Genomic DNA, 19853 nt, shown 5'->3' with positions numbered 1-19853 from the left:
TTGATCACCTTGCTCTTGTATCGTCATTGCTTGTTCCGTTGTTGTCACTGATAAGAAAAGCCACCAAACTGTCCATATTTCCTTTCTCTCTCCCGCTTCTTTTCTACTTTATTTTTTTAAAGCCCTTGACTGCCATTTCACTATCGATGCTCTCCATCGTCGAAGCGAGCCACCACCGTCAATGGCCTTACCTCAAGTCAACATGCACTGCTACTCAGCCTCTTGTTTCTTTCCCTTTTTTACCGCCACCTCTCCTGTCTAACTGATAACTCTAAAATATAGAGTTATCTTTAGCACTTCTAGACTGGTAATTAATGCAAACTTTAAGTGTTTGATAACAAATTTTGATATTTTTATGACAACTTTGTCATGTTGAATGATACTAAGATGAATTTGATCATTTGATCATTTTATACACTAAAACACATGATTGCAATTTTTGAGACAGTTGATGCACTGGAAGAAAAGACAGTCATGAAGCTCACCTTTTTGGTGCTCAATGCTGTAGCATTTCTACAACATAAGCCATGCAGAAGAGGGTTGATATGTGGTCATCTTTGGACCCAATTAAAGGCTTATTAGACTTTGGAAATTCTCTCGACCCAACTTAAGAATTGGGTCAACAAAAATGGATAGCCCGCTAAGGAGATAGGAGCCCAAACCATCCACTAAGGAGGAGACGTACCAACTGTCCATAGAGGTGTCCAAATCAGCCACCCAAGACTTGGCAAACACTAAAAATCAACCACAAAATTCACATATATGACCATCCAACTCCCCTTCTCATTTTAATGTTTCTTTCCCATGAATCAAGAAAAAATTTCAAAGTCATCCACTCACTCATTTCAAGGCTCTCATTTGCTAAAAATAGCCGGTCTCTACAAGTATAAATAGCCTAGCTATTCACTCATTTCACTTATCCCTCGCTCATAATCTCTTTTCCCATTCTTCATTCTTTCACTTACCATTTGAGAGAGCAATACAAGAGTTTGAGAGAAGCATTTTAGAAGTTCTTTGAGAAGAAAAATTTGACATCTTAAAGGCAATTGTGTAAAGGTGCAAAGTAGAAGGAAGGAGGAAAAGGAACACAAGCTGAGCTACGGAGAAACATCGGATTTGTCTTCTGGTTACTTTCCCTTTTTTTAACTTTTTAATTTGTTATGAATTGATGAACATGATTGCTAATTTTTTTTGCTTTCAATTTAATTAGAATGACTTCTGTTGTTGTTAGATTGATTGCATTCTTTTAAATTAGATTGTTAAAATTCTGTTAATGATGTTATGTGCCTTGGTTCATTCAGATAAAATCATGAACATGTTATTCATACATTATAAATGTAGGGAAGCAATCTAATTAACTAGTTAATCTGAGCAAGATTTGTAACACCCCTAATTCGTCTCCGTCGCCAAATTAGGGTTACGAAGTATTACTACACTAAACAGAACATTCAGCATGAAAATAGAAACAATTATGCAATTCAAGAACTATCATTAAATAAATCATTAAAAATAACAAAATTCAGATCACTTAAACAATATTAGCAAACTAATATACAATTATATGTTAAAAATAACATATATGCCATAAAATACTTTTAAAAAATATATATGCTATACAATTAAAATACTATTATTACTATATAAAAAATAATGTTTTAAACTTAAATCATGTATGGGCATGTGAAAAGCCATAAAAAAGTTGGATTTGTGTGTAACTGTTTGTAATTATTTGCGCAATTAATTCAATTTTTATTCTGTAGTTAGTTGCTCTAATTACACTTGGAAATGTATGATTATGGTGTTCGGATTCTTTAACAATTTGGTCATCTCATTCTCACATTCTTGAGCAATGTTAAGATACCGTTAGTAAAGTATAGTTTTGTTACAGTTCATTTATTAGGTTATCTCAGATTTTGGATAGAAGACAAAATTAACCTTTATTTTTATTATAGTAGTGAATATAATTTTCCCAAAATGATTGTAATTAAAAACCAAAATGTTCTTTTTTTTCTTTTTCTTTTCTATCTTAACTTTAAAAACCTTAGTTTAACTTTTTCAATTTTTTCATGATGGAAAAAAATAAATCACACATTGTGAGTAATGCATAAAAAATGTCACAAAACAAAAATAAATAGAAAATTATGTGAATGCGATGATTAAAGGTTATGATTATCACTTCATTTCCGAAACATTAAAATTATATATATATATATATATCACAACTATTTTTATCGATACTCAAGAACAAGTATCGATATTCAAGTACATGCATCGAATTGGTCATTGAGTGTCCCTTAGGCTAGTAAAAGGGTTGGTGGTGTTTTAGTATTTTCAGAGAGCTGAAGTGATGATGTTTGTAAACTTCTTTCTTCGCTTTGGGGTTTAATTTTGTAGTATCATCGGTGTTTCTATTATGTGAGCTTTGTATATTGTAATCTCGAGTTTTTTTATAGCGAGTTCATTTTTTATTCTGGTCATGGAAATAGAGATTATTCTCGAACCATGTATATTATTATGTTGTTTATTTTATTTTCTTATATGCTCTGGCATATAACTGTGTAGCGTCGATTGCACCTAATTTTGGCTTTCACCATTCGCTGTTTTTCAGATTTCTCGTTACGCATTTGATTTAATTTCAACGAGAAAGCAACCATAAGACTCCCGGGACCTAAATACAATAAATAAAACGATTATAACAATATCGACGTACAAAATAACCAAGAATCGAACTCTTTCAACATACCAAAACTCCCAAGGAAGGGACAAATTGGAAACCCAACAAGCAGCAACCCAACGTTTAAAGAAAACTCCCACAGCAAAAATTGGAAGAACAGTCGAATAGATGAAACAAGAAAAACAAAATTTGGAATTTGAAATTGCTGCGTGGCTTAGGGAAATAACAAAAGGGGAAATGTGGGTTTTGGGTTTTTTAACAAAAATAAATAAAAACAAAAGCAAAACATAAAATGGAATTAAACATAAATTAAATATTTGCTATATTTATTTCAAAACAAGCCCAAGATAAACTAATTTATGATTGAATTGAGATTTGAATCAAGACTTTAGACACAGAATTAAGTCACTTGACCACTAATACAGATACTTAAATATTATGAAATTCATAAAAGTAAAATTTAATAAATCAGGGCGTTACACATGATTTCTTTTGAGTTTAAGAGCTTTGCCAAAATGAAGTAATATTGTTTTCATGTATAGTGTAACCTCCACAATCTAACTAAAACGTTGTTTGGGGTGTTACAAATCACTTAGTCCCCGAACTTTCTTGGGTTCAATCCTTGGAATACTCGAGTGTTCCATTATAACACTAAAAATATTACAACTCGACTTGTCACATTTGCAGTACACCGCTAGATTATTGATTATTTTTGTGTTGATTCTTAGGCCCGGTGTGCGCTGTCAAGTTGGTGACGCCGTTGTTAGGGAGTTTGTGTGTGATTGAGTGATTAATTTGCTTGATTAATCATGTTTACTAGGGAGATAATTAGCAAAACTTAAGTCTATAGATATGATGCTTGTTTTTTCTTGCAATTGGTCGTTTATTTTCTTCATTAAGTGTTCTTGAAATTGGAAACTTGTAGAATAATCTTGACATCACCCTTTCACAATAGAGAGCTATTTTTATACTAATCTTTTTTCTTATTTATTTTAGCTTCACAAAGTTATTGAATCTCATACCTACTCTCTGTCGATCTTGAAATGTACACAACCATCGTCACCTTCTATAATTGCTTCATTGAAAAGAATGTACAAAAAAAAACATTGGGTTATTCATCTTCAAAACGATTTTTGTTTTCTCTTCTACTAAACACAAAAATTTCTCTTTCACTTTTTTTTTTCTTTTTCGATTGAACAGTTACATCAATGTTAAAAAAAAAGCATATGTAGGGACTGGTGCTGCAAAAGAGCTTGGCGGCAACAGAAAAGTTTAATGAAAAAATAGCTTGTGCCGCCAATGAGAACGATGGGACCAAAAAAATTCAAACTTTCTAGCAAAAAAATACACCGGTGCCACCAATGGCAAGGGCGACACAAAAAAAATCATTTTTTTAAATATTATTTTTTCTGATGGGTGTTGCCAAGGAGAATGGTGGCACAAAAAAAGCTTTTTGCAAAAATCTTTGACACATTTTAAAAAAAACATTGGTACCGCCAATGACAACAATGACACCCGTTAAAATAATTTTTTTCTTTTTTTCTTTTTCTTCCAGAATATCGGTATTTTTGACGGGGTGGACGATTATACATTCTGGTGTCGCCAATGGCAATGCCGGCACTCAAAAATTAAAATTTTTTATTAAACCGGACAGTGATTAGGTAATTATTAGAGTTGGTGCCACCAATGACAATGACAACATCGAGTTTTATTGTAATAAACGGGTCATTTATGTAAATAAGTTTGGAAGAGGATTATTTTTGTAATTAATCAAAAGTTTTAGATATTATTGAAAAAAAATCTGCTTAGGTTTGTTTATATTTTATTTTTGTTTTATACATATTGATATTCGATAATGTTATATTATTCATATGTTTGGAAATGGTTTGCACATTTATAATAATTATATTTAATGATTATTTATTGAAAAAGAATATCCTTTTTAAAAATAAAAGATTTTCCTCACGTGGAACATTACACCCGAATTCAAATTTTGTTTTCTAGACCATAAATTTTCTTTTTAATAAATTTTGATTTTTTTAAAATTTTATTAAAATAATATGTTTTTAATTTTGAGATGACCAATTACATCTAAATAAAAAATACTGGCACCAGCTCTATATATTTAAAATTAAATTAAATTTTATTGTTTAAATTTTAAATATTTCACAATAAACTTGACATCCATAGATAAAGGTGAACAATACTCGATTCAATTAAAAAAATTAATTTTTTTAATTTTGTGTTAATCGAATCAAATTATTTAAATTATTCGAGTCAACTCGAATAAGTAATTTGAGTTTCAACAGGGGCGAAGCCAGAATTTTTTTTTTGGGGGGGGCGAATAAAATTTTAATTTTTTATAGTCTATATATTTATAATTTTTAAAGGATTAAATTAAATTTTTATAATTTTAGGGGGCCAAAGTTCAATTTTATCTTTACTAATTTAAAATTATAAAAAATTATAAAGGGCCTAAATGAAAATTTTCTATTTTAGGGGAGCCGGGGCCCATGCCTACCCCTGGTTTCGCCCCTGAGTTTCAAGTTCGAATTGAATTGAATTTTATAATTCGAATAACGATTGATGTGCATACCCTTTTGGTCCTGTCAAGTTTGAAAATAAGTAAATTGGTCTTTCTCAACAAAAATTACAAAAAATTCAAAATAATTTTCAAAAATTCAAAAATAATTTTTAAAACTCAAAATATTTATAAAAATTCCAAAATTAATATTTTTAAAAATTTATAAAATTTTCAAAAAAATTCTAAAAAATTATAAAAAAATTAAAAAAGTAAAAAAATTAAAATAATAATTTAAATTTTAAAATAATGTATATAACTAAAAAATTACTTTATTGTTAAATTTTGCATTAAAACACAATACTTGTATGGCGTAAATAATTACAATTAGATGGTCATAATTACTGAATTAATTTACAAAATATAAGACATAGTACCAATAAAGGTCTATTTTCGAAATTATTTACGGAAATAGGTAATTTCTAAAAATAATTACGAGTGTGGATTGAAAATCCAAAATTGACATGGACACGTTTTTAGGGGATAATCCAAAAAACACTTCCACGTCAGTGCTTTTTTTCTTGTATCAGGCAAAAGCACGCTGACGTGGACGTGCTTTTGCCCGTGCTTGGACTAAATTTTCAAAAAAGGTAATTTTTTTAAAATATTTTAAAAATAGACCAATTTTTTAAAAATTTACGAGAATAAGTCTTTACAAAGATCCAAAGTGGCAGCACCATTTCTTTTTTTTTTGCCACCAATTAATATAAAAATAAAACTTACAAAACAGATCTTTATATAAACCCAAAGTCTCATTTCCCACATTGTAAAATATAATTAGTTATATAAAGATATGTTCTGTAAGTTTTATTTTCATATTAATTGGTGACAAAAAAAAAACAAAAAGGAATGGTACTACCACTTTGGATCTTTGTAAAGACTTATTCTCGTAAATTTTTAAAAAATTGATCTATTTTTGTCATATTTGATTTTTTTTTAAAAATTTAGTCTAAGCACGAACAAAAATGTACCTACATCAACGCGCTTTTGCCTGACATAAGAAAAAAAGTGCCGATGTGGAAGCGTTGTTTTCCTTATATATATTTATATATTTGATACAAACATAATCCTAATAACCATCCAAATGTTGTAAATTAGTAAACTGTAAATGCATAAAAATATGAAATATTTTAAACATGGGTATTATAAGTTTCTAGATTATGGCATGTTTGGTGAAAATTAATTATATTTATAAAAAAAAATGACTCTCAAATTTATACGAAAAAGAAGTTCAGAAATGAAATGGCTAAAGTACCGTCCAAGCTTTGGCATTGGTTGGTAAAGTGTAGGTGAGTGGACTGGTTTACGGTTCCAACACAAAGCAGATAACATTACCAACTAGCTAACCGATGGAGCTTTGCCACGTTTACAGAAAAATAACATATTAATCAGTGAAGATGAGTACATGTCAACAATGACATTAAATGTATGTCCTGTGGGCGTGCAGGAAAAATAAATGGTCGGTATTGTTTATTTATTGGTAGCTGATAAGAAAATATGGTAGAGCTGCGGCTTCTGTTTAATTTCATAAATCCAAAAACTGTGACCTGTTTTCCCTTTTCCTTGTGTTTTCCCATCTCATTTGGCACTATCCATTGACTTCAACGCCCTTGCCTGTTAACCCCAATTATACACAATCCATCTCCATTTCTTTCCCTCAATTTCTTCATCTCTCTCTTTGATTTCTTTGTCCCAATTCCACCATGTCTGTCTTTGGAGAGGCTGCTCTTTCTGCCTTTTTGGAGCTGTTGTCTGCCAAATTGCTTGACTCTGTACTCAACTTTGTGGCCGATCACAGGCAGGTCCACCAGCAACTCAAACTGTGGCAATCCATATTACCCGAGATCAAAACAGTGTTGAACCATGCAGAGGAGAAACAGATCAAGGACGAAGGTGTGAAGAATTGGTTGGACGATCTCCAAGACTTAGCTTACGATGTGGATGACATCTTGGACGAGTTTGCTTACCAAGAGTTACGTCTCAAGCACCAAAAAACTCAACCACAAGCCAGCACTAGTAAGATACAGAAACTCATTCCAACCTGCTGTACTGGTGGTAATTTCTCTCCAATCTCTTTTATGTTCAATGCCAAGATGATTTCAAAGATAAACGCAATCACTGATAGACTGAATAGTTTGAACACTCGAAGAAGTAGTTTGGGGTTGAGTGAGATCATGTCTCAAGGCGCAACTTCCAAGGGAAACAAACCCAGGCTGCAACCAACTTCCTTGATGGATGGAGCTGTGGAGTATGTTGGTAGAGCCAATGAGAAGCAAGAAATGCTTGAGCTGCTCAACAGTAACAATTCCGATGGAGTTTGTGTCCTTTCCATCGTTGGCATGGGAGGGATGGGGAAAACAACTCTTGCTCAGCTTGTTTACAATGATCCCAGCATTAAGGAGTCTTTCGATCACAAGTCCTGGGTATGCGTTTCTGATGACTTTGATGCTGTTAACATAACAAAGACGATTTTAAGATCCCTCGATGCCGAATCACGTGATGAGAACGACTTGAACTTGCTTCAAGTCAAGTTGAAGGAGAAGTTATCCGGAAAAAGGTTTTTGCTTGTTTTAGATGACATTTGGAACGAGAGTTACAGTGATTGGACCATCTTACGGACTCCATTTGGAGCAGGAACCAAGATTATTGTAACAACTCGACTCGAAAAGGTTTCATCTAATGTCGATTCGGTGAAAGCGTTTTACTTGGATAAACTCTCGCATCATGATTGTTTATCCATATTCGCTCAGCATGCATTGAAAGCAAGAAACTTTGATGGGCATCTCCAATTTAAAGAAATTGGAGAGAACATAGATAGAAGGTGCAACGGCTTACCTTTGGCAGCAAAAGCCATTGGAAGCTTATTACGCACAGTTCAGGATCATAGTGAATGGGAAAAAATAAATGAGAGCGAGATATGGGACCTACCAGAAGATCCATGTGGCTTAATTCCAGCTTTGCGATTAAGCTACCATTATCTTCCTCCTCATTTGAAACGATGCTTTGCATACTGCTCCATATTTCCTAAAGATTATGAATTCGAAGAAGAAGAGATAATCTTGTTATGGAGAGTAGAAGGTTTCTTGCAATCAAAAGCTAAAATTCAAGGCAAAGGTCTTGGAAACCAATATTTTCAAGATCTAGTGTCAAGGTCATTTTTTCAAAGATCTGGTAAAGATAAATCCCGTTTCGTGATGCATGATCTTATGAATGATTTAGCTCAATCAATTGCAGGAGAAATATGTTGCAGATTGGAGGATGATAAGCAATCAAAGTTTTCGCTTCGCACTCGTCATTCGGCTTATGTTAGCGATGATGGGTATCACAGTGTAAAGAATTTGAAGCATTTTATCAAATGACTTCTTTACATACTTTTTTACCCTTATTGCATGGAAAATGCCGTTTCTATTTAACTAATGTTGTCGTGGAAGATCTGTTGCCAAGACTGAGCTGCTTAAGGGTTCTTTCTTTGCGTGGGTGTGAGATCTTTGATTTGCCTGACTTTTTTGAAAATTTAAAACATCTACGCTACTTAAATTTTTCTAGCACCCAAATCAATTGTTTACCTGATTCTTTGTGTACTCTTTATCATTTGGAGACTTTAATACTAAGAAATTGTTCAAAGCTCAAAAATTTACCCTCGAAGATCGAAAACCTTGTCAACTTGCATTTTCTTGATATTAGTGGTGCCGATTCAATAGAAAGGATGCCCTCCGAATTTGATCAGCTGACCAAGCTTCAAACGTTATCTAATTTTGTTATAGGGGAAGGTGATGGACATCTTATTAGAGAGCTGAAAAATTTGTCAAACCTTAGAGGTAATTTTTGTCTTTCTGGATTGGCGAATGTTAATGGTCAAGATGTGAGGGAAGCTAAGTTAAATGGGAAGCTAGGGATTGATGGGTTAGAACTACAATGGGGTGCAGACTTGGAGAATAGTACAAGGAAAAAAGAAGTTGAAGAGCGGGTGTTGGACTTTCTTCGTCCTCAGAAAAAGCTTGAGCAACTCATCATTGAGAATTACGGGGGTGTAAAATTCTCGTCTTGGATAGCAGATTCTTCCTTCAAGAATTTGTCGTCTTTGAAGCTTCGCAATTGTAAAACTGCAAATCACTACCATCAGTTGGAAGGCTGCCATTGTTAAAAGACCTTTCAATTATTGGTTTCGATCAAGTACAGAAGATTGGTGTTGAGTTCTTTGGAGAAAATCAATTGAATCCATTTGCATCATTAGAGATCCTGTCTTTTGAGAGTCTTCCAAACTAGAAGGAGTGGGACACTTGTGAAGGAGACGAGAAGGTTTTGAAACTCCCCAGCCTTCGTGAGCTTTCAATAAAAACCTGTCCTCAATTGTTGGGAAGGTTGCCTACCCATCTTCCTTCCTTGTAAAAACTTGAAATTCATAGCTGTATGAGTTTGGTAGTTTCAATATCAAGTTTCCCGTCACTGTGTGAATTGAGTATACGAGGGTGTGCAGAACTGGTGGATGATTGCTCTTCTCCTGCAAAGGAGCTTTCCTTTTTGCAAACTCTGTCTCTTTCTAACATTTCAAAGTTTAATATTCCAGCAGATAGGACAATGTTGAGGTTTGGAAAGTCAGAACATTTTGAAATTGGTGGTTGGGAGGAGTTGGCATCTCTATCACAGCATGGGTTTAGTTTAGTTGGACATCGTTTCATTACCGTTGGGTGTTGTCCTCAACTGCAGTCTTTGGAAGCCGAGGAAGCCGAATTGCAACCTGACAAGATTTCACGTGTTGAATCTCTGATGATAGTTTCTTGCGATAGGCTCAATAGACTGCCACAAGTCTTACATGAGCTCACATTCCTTACGGTGATGGAAATTCAGGGTTTTCGAGGCTTGGTTTCTTTTATAGAGAATAATTTACCTCCTAATTTAAAAAAGCTGAAGATTGCAGGCTGTGAGAATTTGAAGCATTTGGTTGATGAAAAAGAAGATAATAAGAGTATGAGTATTACCCTCTTTCTTCTTAAGGACTTGGAAATACAAAATTGTGCATCTCTAATGTCTTTGTTATCGAAGGGGAACAAAATATTTGCAGTCAGCTTCAACTTCTCCGAATTATCAACTGCTCAAAGCTGAGTTGCCTATTTTCAAACACCAAGTTTCCCATAACGCTTAAACGTTTGATAATTAAGGGATGTCCAGTGTTGGAATACATTGTCCAAGAGTTTGAGGAAACCACTTGTCTTGAATCTATTCAAATTTTCAGTTCTGGAATTAAATCTCTACCACGAGGACTAGACAAGCTCATCCATCTCCAGGAGATTATGTTGTATTCGTGTTCAAATTTGGTTTCTTTTGAAGAAATTGGGTTGCCCACCACCAGCTTTAGAACTTTCGTAGTTGATGGTTGTGGAAATTTTGGAGCCCTTCCTAAGTGCATGGCCAGCATCACCTCCTTTCGACGATTAAGTGTGCTCAACTGTTCGGCTGACATATCATTTCCATCGGAGGGATTCCCAGCCAATCTCACATCACTTGAAATCACAAATGCACCTAAAATTTATAGGTCACTTGTGGAATGGGGATTAAATAGCCTCTCATCTCTTCAAGAATTGATCATCGGAGGTGAAGGATGCTCAAACGTGGTGTCGTTCCCAGAAGAAGGGACTCGAATGATGCTGCCTCCTTCTCTCACCCGTATCTTCCTTTCAGGATTTGAGAACCTAGAATTCATGTTCTCCGAGGGCTTTCAAGATCTCGCCTCTCTTAAAGAATTGATGATCGGTGATTGTCCCAAGGTAACATCTCTACCGGAAAAATACAAGCTTTGCTCGCTTGGACATTTACATATTTTCAGTTGTCCGTTGCTGAAAAAAGAGTGCTCAAGCAATAACGGACGAGAGTGGTCTAAGATTTCCCACATACCCCTTGTTCAAATTGATTTAGAAATTGTCATCCCGGGGGAATCAGAATGGAATATGATCCTCAAAATCTGTGATTGGTTTCTTCAGATTCATGGGAGAGGTACAAAAAACCATTTCAAACATTTATAACTTTCCTTAGGAACAAGATAATAAGAGGAATTAGTATAAATTTATTTATTGATATTTGCAGGCATTGAAAGCTAAGTTGGCGTGGAAGTGGGCTTTCAGAAAGATCCTTTGAAGGAAAAGTAAAAAGATATCACTTCTCTTCGGTATTTATATATAACCATATTGTTGTTCGAATAGGGTCGGAAGCGTGTAAATTATTGTACTAAAAAATCACACAAAGTTCAATTTCCAGGGAAGAGAGGTGGATCACATGGATCTCTTAAATACCAAGTCTTTCCTTAGTCAGAATATCCCTTCTATAGTAATTTAATAGCACAATTAAATACTACTATTATACCCTCAAATATTGAAAGAAAAATAGGACAAGAAAGAACACAAGAGTTTTAACGAGGTTCGATAAATTATACCTACGTCCTCGGGCACTAACACCAGATGATAACTTTACTATCTTCAAAATATTACAAACAAATAGAATTCCTTAAGAATTCTCAAATGGGAGAAGAGAGAAAACTAAGAGAGAAAGATTGGTTGGGATGGTTGAAATGAAAAATGAAAAGGCCTATTTATAGTTGAAGTGCAGGGACTAACTTGCAAATGGCCTAAAAAATTAGGGACCAAAATTACAATTATCTCATTCAACTTTTCAACATTCAGTGCAACTTGCTTCACCTTTTTAACAAGTTGCTTCCTACCTTTGTTGACTTTTCAACAATCTCCACCTTGAAGATTTGATTAGGATAATCACATCTTCACACACTTCCTTCAACTCCCCAAATTCGATAAAGTTATCTTTTGTAGTGCCTCCAAATGTGCCCTCGAGCGCCATACACCTGAAGGTGCTCAAATTCTCAGGATGTTAATCAAGTTCAAACAATGATTAAACTTGATTGTTGTTACCACTTTGGTCATCATATCTGCGGGATTATCTGCTGTCGGAATCTTCTGAATTATAATTTTTCCTTTTCAAAGACTTCCCGCACAAAGTGATATCTTACGTCGATATGCTTGGTTCTTGAATGATAGACTTGATTTTTTGCTAAATGAATAGCGCTCTGACTGTCACAATATAGACTAATGTGACTTTGAACAACTCCCAAGTCTTTCAACAATCCATTAAGCTAAATAGCCTCCTTAACAGCTTCTGTAACTGCCATATATTCTGCCTCTGTAGTAGACACAGCTACTGTAGACTGTAAGGTAGACTTCCAACTCACTAGGGCTTTCGCAAGGGTAAACAGATACCCCGTAGTTGAACGACGTTTATCTAAATCACCAACAAAGTCGGAATCAACATATCCAACTACAAACTGACCAACTGCTTCATCCTGTTCAAAAATTAAACCAACATCTACGGTTTTTCGAAGATACCGTAGAATCCATTTCACAGCTTGCCAATGTCCTTTTCCAGGATCATGCATATACCTGCTCACAACTCCAACAGCTTGTGAAATGTCAGGTCGCGTACACACCATCGCATACAACAAACTCCCAACTACATTTGCATATGGGACTTTTTCCATATATTCTCTTTCTTCTTCAGTTTTCAGAGATAATTGAGCACTAAGTTTCAAATGAGAAGCAAGTGGGGTACTTACATGTTTTGTGTTTTCATTTACACCAAAACATTGTAATACCTTTTTCAGATATTGCTTCTGATTCAAACAAAGCTTGCCTCTCTGTCTATCTCTACTTATCTCTATACCGAGAATCTTTTTGGCCTCACCTAGATCTTTCATCTCGAACTTTTGATTCAACTGAGCCTTCAGCTTATCTATCACTTTTTGGCTCTTCGAAGCGATTAACATATCATCAACATACAAGAGTAGATAAATGAAAGATCCGTCATGCAGCTTCTGCAAATACACACAATTATCATATTTGCTTCTTGTGTACTTCTGCATTCTCATAAAGCTATCAAATCGTTTGTACCACTACCTCGGGGATTGCTTCAATCCATATAGCGATTTGTTCAGCTTACAAACCCAATTTCTACCACCAGCATCTTTGTATCCTTCGGGCTGAGTCATATAGATCTCCTCTTCTAACTCACCATGCAAGAAAGCCGTCTTAACATCAAGTTGAGCTAGCTCCAAATTCAACTGTGCTACCAAGGCGAACAAAATTCTGATGGAGGAATGCTTTACAACAGGGGAAAATACATCATTGTATTCAATTCCCTCATTCTGAGCGTAGCCTTTAGCTACCAATCTTGCCTTGTAGCGAATATCTTTCTTGCTAGGAGATCCATCTTTCTTTGCGAATACCCACTTGCATCCGATTGCCCTTTTACCTTTCGGTAATTGCGCCAACTCCCAAGTATTGTTCTTCCGGAGAGACTGCATTTCTTCATCCATGGTGCATTTCCATTTGTCACTTTCTAAGCTTTGCATTGCTTCTTGATAAGTGACAGGAATATCATCATCAACAATAGGAATGGCGTAGGCCACCATATCAGTAAATCGAGCAGGTTTACGAATTTCTCTCCGTGGCCTTGCAACTGCAACTGGTTCTAGTGTACTTAGTGGTTCTTGGGTCAGAACCTCTTCAACCTCTAATTCCTCCATTGTGGCTGGAGAATTAGACTTATTAACTGGGCAAATCCCCATCTGCTCAAACTCCACCTGTTTTGGAGTACACTCCACCTGCTGTGGAGTATCGCTCGTCTGAATATCTTTATCTGCTACCTTTTTCAATGTGGCAGATTCATCAAAGGTAACATCTCTGCTACAGATCATTTTCTTTGTGTCTAAGCACCAAAGACGAAATCCCTTCACTCCAGAAGTGATTCCCATAAAGAGAGTTTTCTTTGCCCTCTCGGATCTAACTTTGACTCTTTCACGTGGTAATATGCAGTGGATCCAAACACATGTAAGGAATCATAATCTGTAGCCGGTTTTCTAGACTATACCTCCATAGGAGTTTTTCTTTCTAATGCAGATGATGGCAAATGATTAACAAGATGGCCAGCGTATGTCACAGCCTCAGCCCAAAATTACTTGCCCAACCCAGCATTGGACAACATATATCGAACTTTCTCCAGCAATGTTCGATTCATACGCTCTGCCACTCCATTCTGCTGTGGTGTATCCCTAACTGTGAAGTGTCGAACAATACCATACTCTTGGCACACATCGAAGAACGGATCACTTTTATATTCCCCTCCATTGTCGGTCCTAAGCCGCTTGATTTTCTTGCCAGTCTGGTTTTCGATCATAGTTTTCCATTTAAGAAAAACTCTAAGCACTTCATCCTTAGTTCTCATGGTATACACCCAAACTCTTCTGGAAAAGTCATCAACAAAAGTAACAAAGTAGTGTTTTCCTCCCAATGAAGGTGTCTTGGAAAGCCCCCACACATCTGAGTGAACATATTCCAAAATACCTTTTGTATTATGGATAGCAGTGCCGAATTTCATTCTCTTTTGCTTTCCCAGAACACAATGCTCGCAAAATTTTAATTTGCAAGCCTTTGCACCTTTCAACAATCCTTGCTTTGCCAGAATTTGCAAGGATTTTTCGCTGGCATGTCCCAACTTCATATGCCACAACTGCATTGAGTCCAATTCTTTGTTGCCGGAAGCTGCAGCGACTGCTCCAATAATCGTACTACCTTGGTAGTAATACAAGTTATTTTTCCTGATGCCCTTCAATATCACAAGTGCGCCAGATGTCACTTCCAAAACCCCATCTCTCATAGTAACAACTGAACCATTGGATTCCAAGGCTCCCAATGAGATGAGATTTTTCTTCAAACTGGGCACGTACCGAACATCAGTTAGAACTCTGGTTGATCCATCTTGATTCTTTAATTGGATTGAACCTATCCCAACAGTTTTACAGGCATTATCATTGCCCATATAAACAACTCCTCCATTTAGCTCAACTAAATCAGAGAACCACTCCCGGTTAGGGGACATATCATAGGTACAACCCGAATCCAATATCCACTCATCTGAATGGAACGACGATGATGATGCAACCAGTGATAGTTCAGAGTCACTGGTATCATGCTTTACAACACAAGTATCTACAGTAGCTTTTCCCTTATTCTTCAGCTTTGGACAATTTTTCTTCCAGTGGCCTTTCTCATGACAAAAGGCACATTCATCTTTCCCGAGCCTGGACTTTGACTTTGATCTCCCCTTTTGAGTTTTCTTCCGAGTGTATGAACGACCTCGGACTACTAAAGCTTCTGTATCTCTGATTGAGTTTTTCTGTTTGTCCTTCTTTCTCTGTTCATAACTGTATAAGGCCGCACAGACTTCGCTCAGAGATATATCACTCCTGCCATGAAGTAGAGTAGTTTCTAGGAACTCAAACTCCTCAGAAAGTGACCCCAACAGCATCAAAGCCAAATCTTCATCTTTGAATGTCTCATCCATATTCAGCAAATCAGTGACTAACTGATTAAATTTGGTGATGTGATCATTCATTGTGGTACTTGGGACGTATGTGAAGCGAAACAATCTTTTCTTCAAGTGGAGCTTATTTTGACTGTTTTTCTTTAAAAAAATTTCTTCAAGTGCCACCCACAACTTATTTGCAAAAGTCTCCTTTGAAAAAGCATAGCTCTGCTCTCGAGAAAGGCATGATCGAATTGTGCCACATGCCAACCGATTGATCGCCTTCCAATCTTTCTCCTGTACATCATCTGGTTTCTCTTCATCAATGGCAATGTCTAGACCCTGCTGAAAAAGGGCATCTAGAACCTCACTTTGCCACATACCAAAATGGCCCGTGCCATCAAAGATCTCCACGGCTAATCTTGCATTTGCAATTGTCGGTCTTGTCCACATGGACGATGTTGAAGCTCCTACACTGACCGTTTTCTCCATAATCTTTCAATATACCTAAGGAAATCTTTTCTGATGTGGAAGATCAGTTTAAACTGCAACCACAGAGCATACTACGATTAACCTTCGGCTCTGATACCACTTGTTGTTCCAATAGGGTTGGAAGCGTGTAAATTATTGTACTAAAAAATCATACAAAGTTTAATTCCCAGGAAAGAGAGGTGGATCACATGGATCTCTTAAATACCAAGTCTTTCCTTAGTCAGAATATCCCTTCTATAGTAATTTAATAGCACAATTAAATACTACTATTATACCCTCAAATATTGAAAGAAAAATAGGACAAGAAAGAACACCAGAGTTTTAACGAGGTTCGGTAAATTATACCTACGTCCTCGGGCACTAACACCAGATGATAACTTTACTATCTTCAAAATATTACAAACAAATAGAATTCCTTAAGAATTCTCAAATGGGAGAAGAGAGAAAACTAAGAGAGAAAGACTGGTTGGGATGGTTGAAATGAAAAATGAAAAGGCCTATTTATAGTTGAAGTTCATGGACTAACTTGCAAATGGCCTAAAAAATTAGGGACCAAAATTGCAATTATCTCATTCAACTTTTCAACATTCGGTGCAACTTGCTTCACCTTTTTAACAAGTTGCTTCTTACCTTTGTTGACTTTTCAACACATACTGATGCCATTGAAGAGAATTTGTCATTTTGGAGAATATTTTGGATTCTTAGATGTGATGAATTTGGTATAGTTTAAACCATATGATATAAGCATGTGAAACTTTACTTATTTCCATCATTTTGCAGTATTCCTGTCTGATCTTTCTGATATATATATATTTTTACAGGTGATGAAAGCTAAATTGACGACGTAGTGTTGATTTCAAAAGAGCTTTTCAAGAAAACTAAGACATGGGATAGAGAGTTGAAGAATAAACAAGGAAAAAAGAAGTCGAAGAGCGGGTGCTAGACTTTCTTCGTCCTTAGAAAAAGCTTAAGTAACTCATCATTAAGAATTGAGGTGGTGCAAAATTCTCATCTTGGATGGCAGATTCTTGTTTCCAAAACTTATATTTAAACCAAATGATATAAGCATGCAAAACTCAACTTATTTCCATCATTTTGCATGATTCCTGTCTCATCTTTCTTTCTCATTTTGCATTAATAAAGTGTTTGATTGGATCTTCAGAGTACCCTTTGTTAGACATCGTTAAATACATGAGAGTTCTTTGGTAGCCATTGCTTCGTCGAGGACCGCACAGACTAACATTTCTTGGAAATAACAGAGGGAGATACAAGACCGCACAGGCTAACACTCTAACCACAGGTGTGAATATTTAAACCTTGACCAATTTGATGACTGTTTAGTTCGATAATATGTGATTGTTCCTGAGGAACAAGATGATAATAGCAATCAATATTATCTTTGCAGGTGAAGAAAGGTAAATCGGTGAGATAGCATTCGACTGAGCTACTTTAGCTTATTTGATTTTTATAAAGAGGTTAGTTGATTCTATTATGCAACATTTATTCACCAACTTAAATGCTTTTTTCATCCGCATGTTCCAATTATTCCACTAAGCTTCCTTTCTTTATACCGTCCTTGTATTCAAGATTGTAGATACCATCCTAGTGACATTGCTATGCCAATCCTAAATTCATTCAATCTACAAAGTATAAATGTTGATGAGATGTTATTGGCATATTGTGATTGAGTGTCCCTTTGCAAAATAACCACACTTCAATGGATGGAATTGGTCATTGAGTGTCCCTTAGGCTAGTAAAAGGGTGGATGATGTTTTAGTATTTTCATAGAGCTGAAGTGATGATGTTTGTAAACTTCTTTCTTGGCTTTGGGGTTTAATTTTGTAGTACCATTAGTTAATCGATTTTTCTATAACGTGAGCTTTGTGTATTGTAATCTTGAGTTTTTTTTATAGTGAGTTCATTTTTTATTTTGGTTGTGGATGTAGGGATTATTCCCGAACCATGTATATTATTTTGTTGTTTATTTTATTTTCTTATACGGTCTGGAATACGGCCATGTGGCATCGATAGTCCCTAATTTCGGCTTTCGCCGTTTGTTGTATTTCGGATTTCTCGTTACACACCTAGTTCGATTTCAACGAGAATGCAACCACAAGACCCCGAGACCTGAATACGATAAAGAAAAGGATTATAAGAATATCGAGGCACAAGATAACCAAGAATCAAACTCTTTCAACATACCAAAACTCTTCCATACTCTTACCATAAATCAAACCGCAACCACATGAAATTATGATGTTGAAGGAGTGCCCAACGTCTCATGACCCTCGCCTAAACGCAACGAACTAATTAATTAACAATTACAGAATTTAACACCACCACAACATCCCAATATTCCCAAATTAAACAATCAATGAATCGCAAACTTTCAAAAAAAAATTTAGAAAATAAAAATTAATGGAATTAATTTGAAACCTGAGGAGCATTCTTCAATCCAAGCTGCGGATAAAAACCTTGAATATCTCGAATCCCTCCAAGATTCGCCACTGAAACTGCTTGCTGATACTCTTCCACCATAGCTATTGCTTCACAGTAAATTGCCAGCAAAAATTGACACCAATTTTACATTTTATTTTCTTACGAAATTCATAACAAAAAAAAATCCAGTAGACAAAAATTAAATTAGAATATCACCATTGCTTCTAAGTAGCGTAATCTTTCTCTCGACATTTCCTCTCTCGCCTGAAAATCGAAATCCATCACATTACTTGAAAGAAGAAGAAGAGGGAATTACAAAAGAAAAAAATCAAATTTTAATAGAGAATACGAGCTGGAGATCGTAGTAGGCGGATTTGGGGATAAGAGATCCATCGGAAGATAATTAAGCAATGGAGCTCTAGCTGATCGATTACTTGGATGACGTTAGCCGGCAAGTTTTGCCCTCCTTTCACCATGAATTCAGTCTTGTTTTGGCTTCGAAACGATGTTAATGAGTTTTGTTTGTTTACTGGGAAAATGAAAAGGAAACTAAACGAGAAAAAGGCCGGCCTTTGGATTTTTGAAAACTTGAATTGAAATGGAAGCAAAGGTTATCGAAGGAGTGAAAATACAAAATCAACCCTCCTTTTTTTTTCTTTTTTTATCGGAGAAAAATAAATTAAAACATTTATTTATGGTTAAAATCTGCTTTTACTCCTTGTACTTTGACAACATTTTATATTTAATTCCTATACTTTACAAAGTTAATTTGTCTTCTAGTTACTTTCCCTTTTTTTTTTAACTTTTTAATTTCTTATGAATTGATGAACATGATTGCTAAATATTTTTTGCTTTCAATTTAATTAAAAAGACTTAATTATGTTGTTAGATTGATTGCATTCTTTTAACTTAGATTGTTAAAATTCTGCTAATAATGTTATATGTCTTGATTGTTTATTCATTCTGATAAAATCATAAACATGCTATTCATACATTATAAATGCATGGAAGCAATCCAATTAACTATTTAATTCGAGCAATATTTGTAACACCATTAGTCCGTTTTCGTCGTCATATTAGGGTTATGGAGTATTACTGCACTAAACAAAATATTCAGCATCAAAACAAAAACAGTTATGCAATTCAAGAACTATCATTAAATAAATCAATAAAAATAACAAAATTCAGATCAGTTAAACAATATTAGCAAACTAATATACAATTATATGTTAAAAATAAAATATATGCCCTTTTAAAAAATATATATGCTATAAAATTAAAATACTATTATTACCATATAAAAAA

At 35.0% G+C, this 19853-nt stretch overlaps 2 protein-coding genes across 2 annotated transcripts; both read left to right on the top strand.

Moving 5' to 3' along the window:
- The first annotated feature begins 6746 nt into the window (after positions 1–6746).
- LOC121227852 (putative disease resistance RPP13-like protein 1) lies at positions 6747–8622 on the top strand. The gene has a single exon (XM_041110730.1). The coding sequence runs from the start codon at positions 6959–6961 to the stop codon at positions 8612–8614; it is 1656 nt and encodes a 551-aa protein (XP_040966664.1). The 5' UTR covers positions 6747–6958; the 3' UTR covers positions 8615–8622.
- A 1043-nt stretch (positions 8623–9665) lies between these two features.
- On the top strand, positions 9666–11350 carry LOC107939735 (disease resistance protein TAO1-like). Its single transcript, XM_041111019.1, has 3 exons — positions 9666–10221; positions 10299–11246; positions 11337–11350. The coding sequence occupies exons 1-3, from the start codon at positions 9666–9668 to the stop codon at positions 11348–11350; spliced, it is 1518 nt and encodes a 505-aa protein (XP_040966953.1).
- Positions 11351–19853: the final 8503 nt, after the last annotated feature.

Source organism: Gossypium hirsutum, chromosome A04 (genome assembly GCF_007990345.1).
Source record: "Gossypium hirsutum isolate 1008001.06 chromosome A04, Gossypium_hirsutum_v2.1, whole genome shotgun sequence".
NCBI classification, from domain to species: domain Eukaryota; kingdom Viridiplantae; phylum Streptophyta; class Magnoliopsida; order Malvales; family Malvaceae; genus Gossypium; species Gossypium hirsutum.
This window is presented reverse-complemented; position numbering and strand designations above follow the sequence as displayed.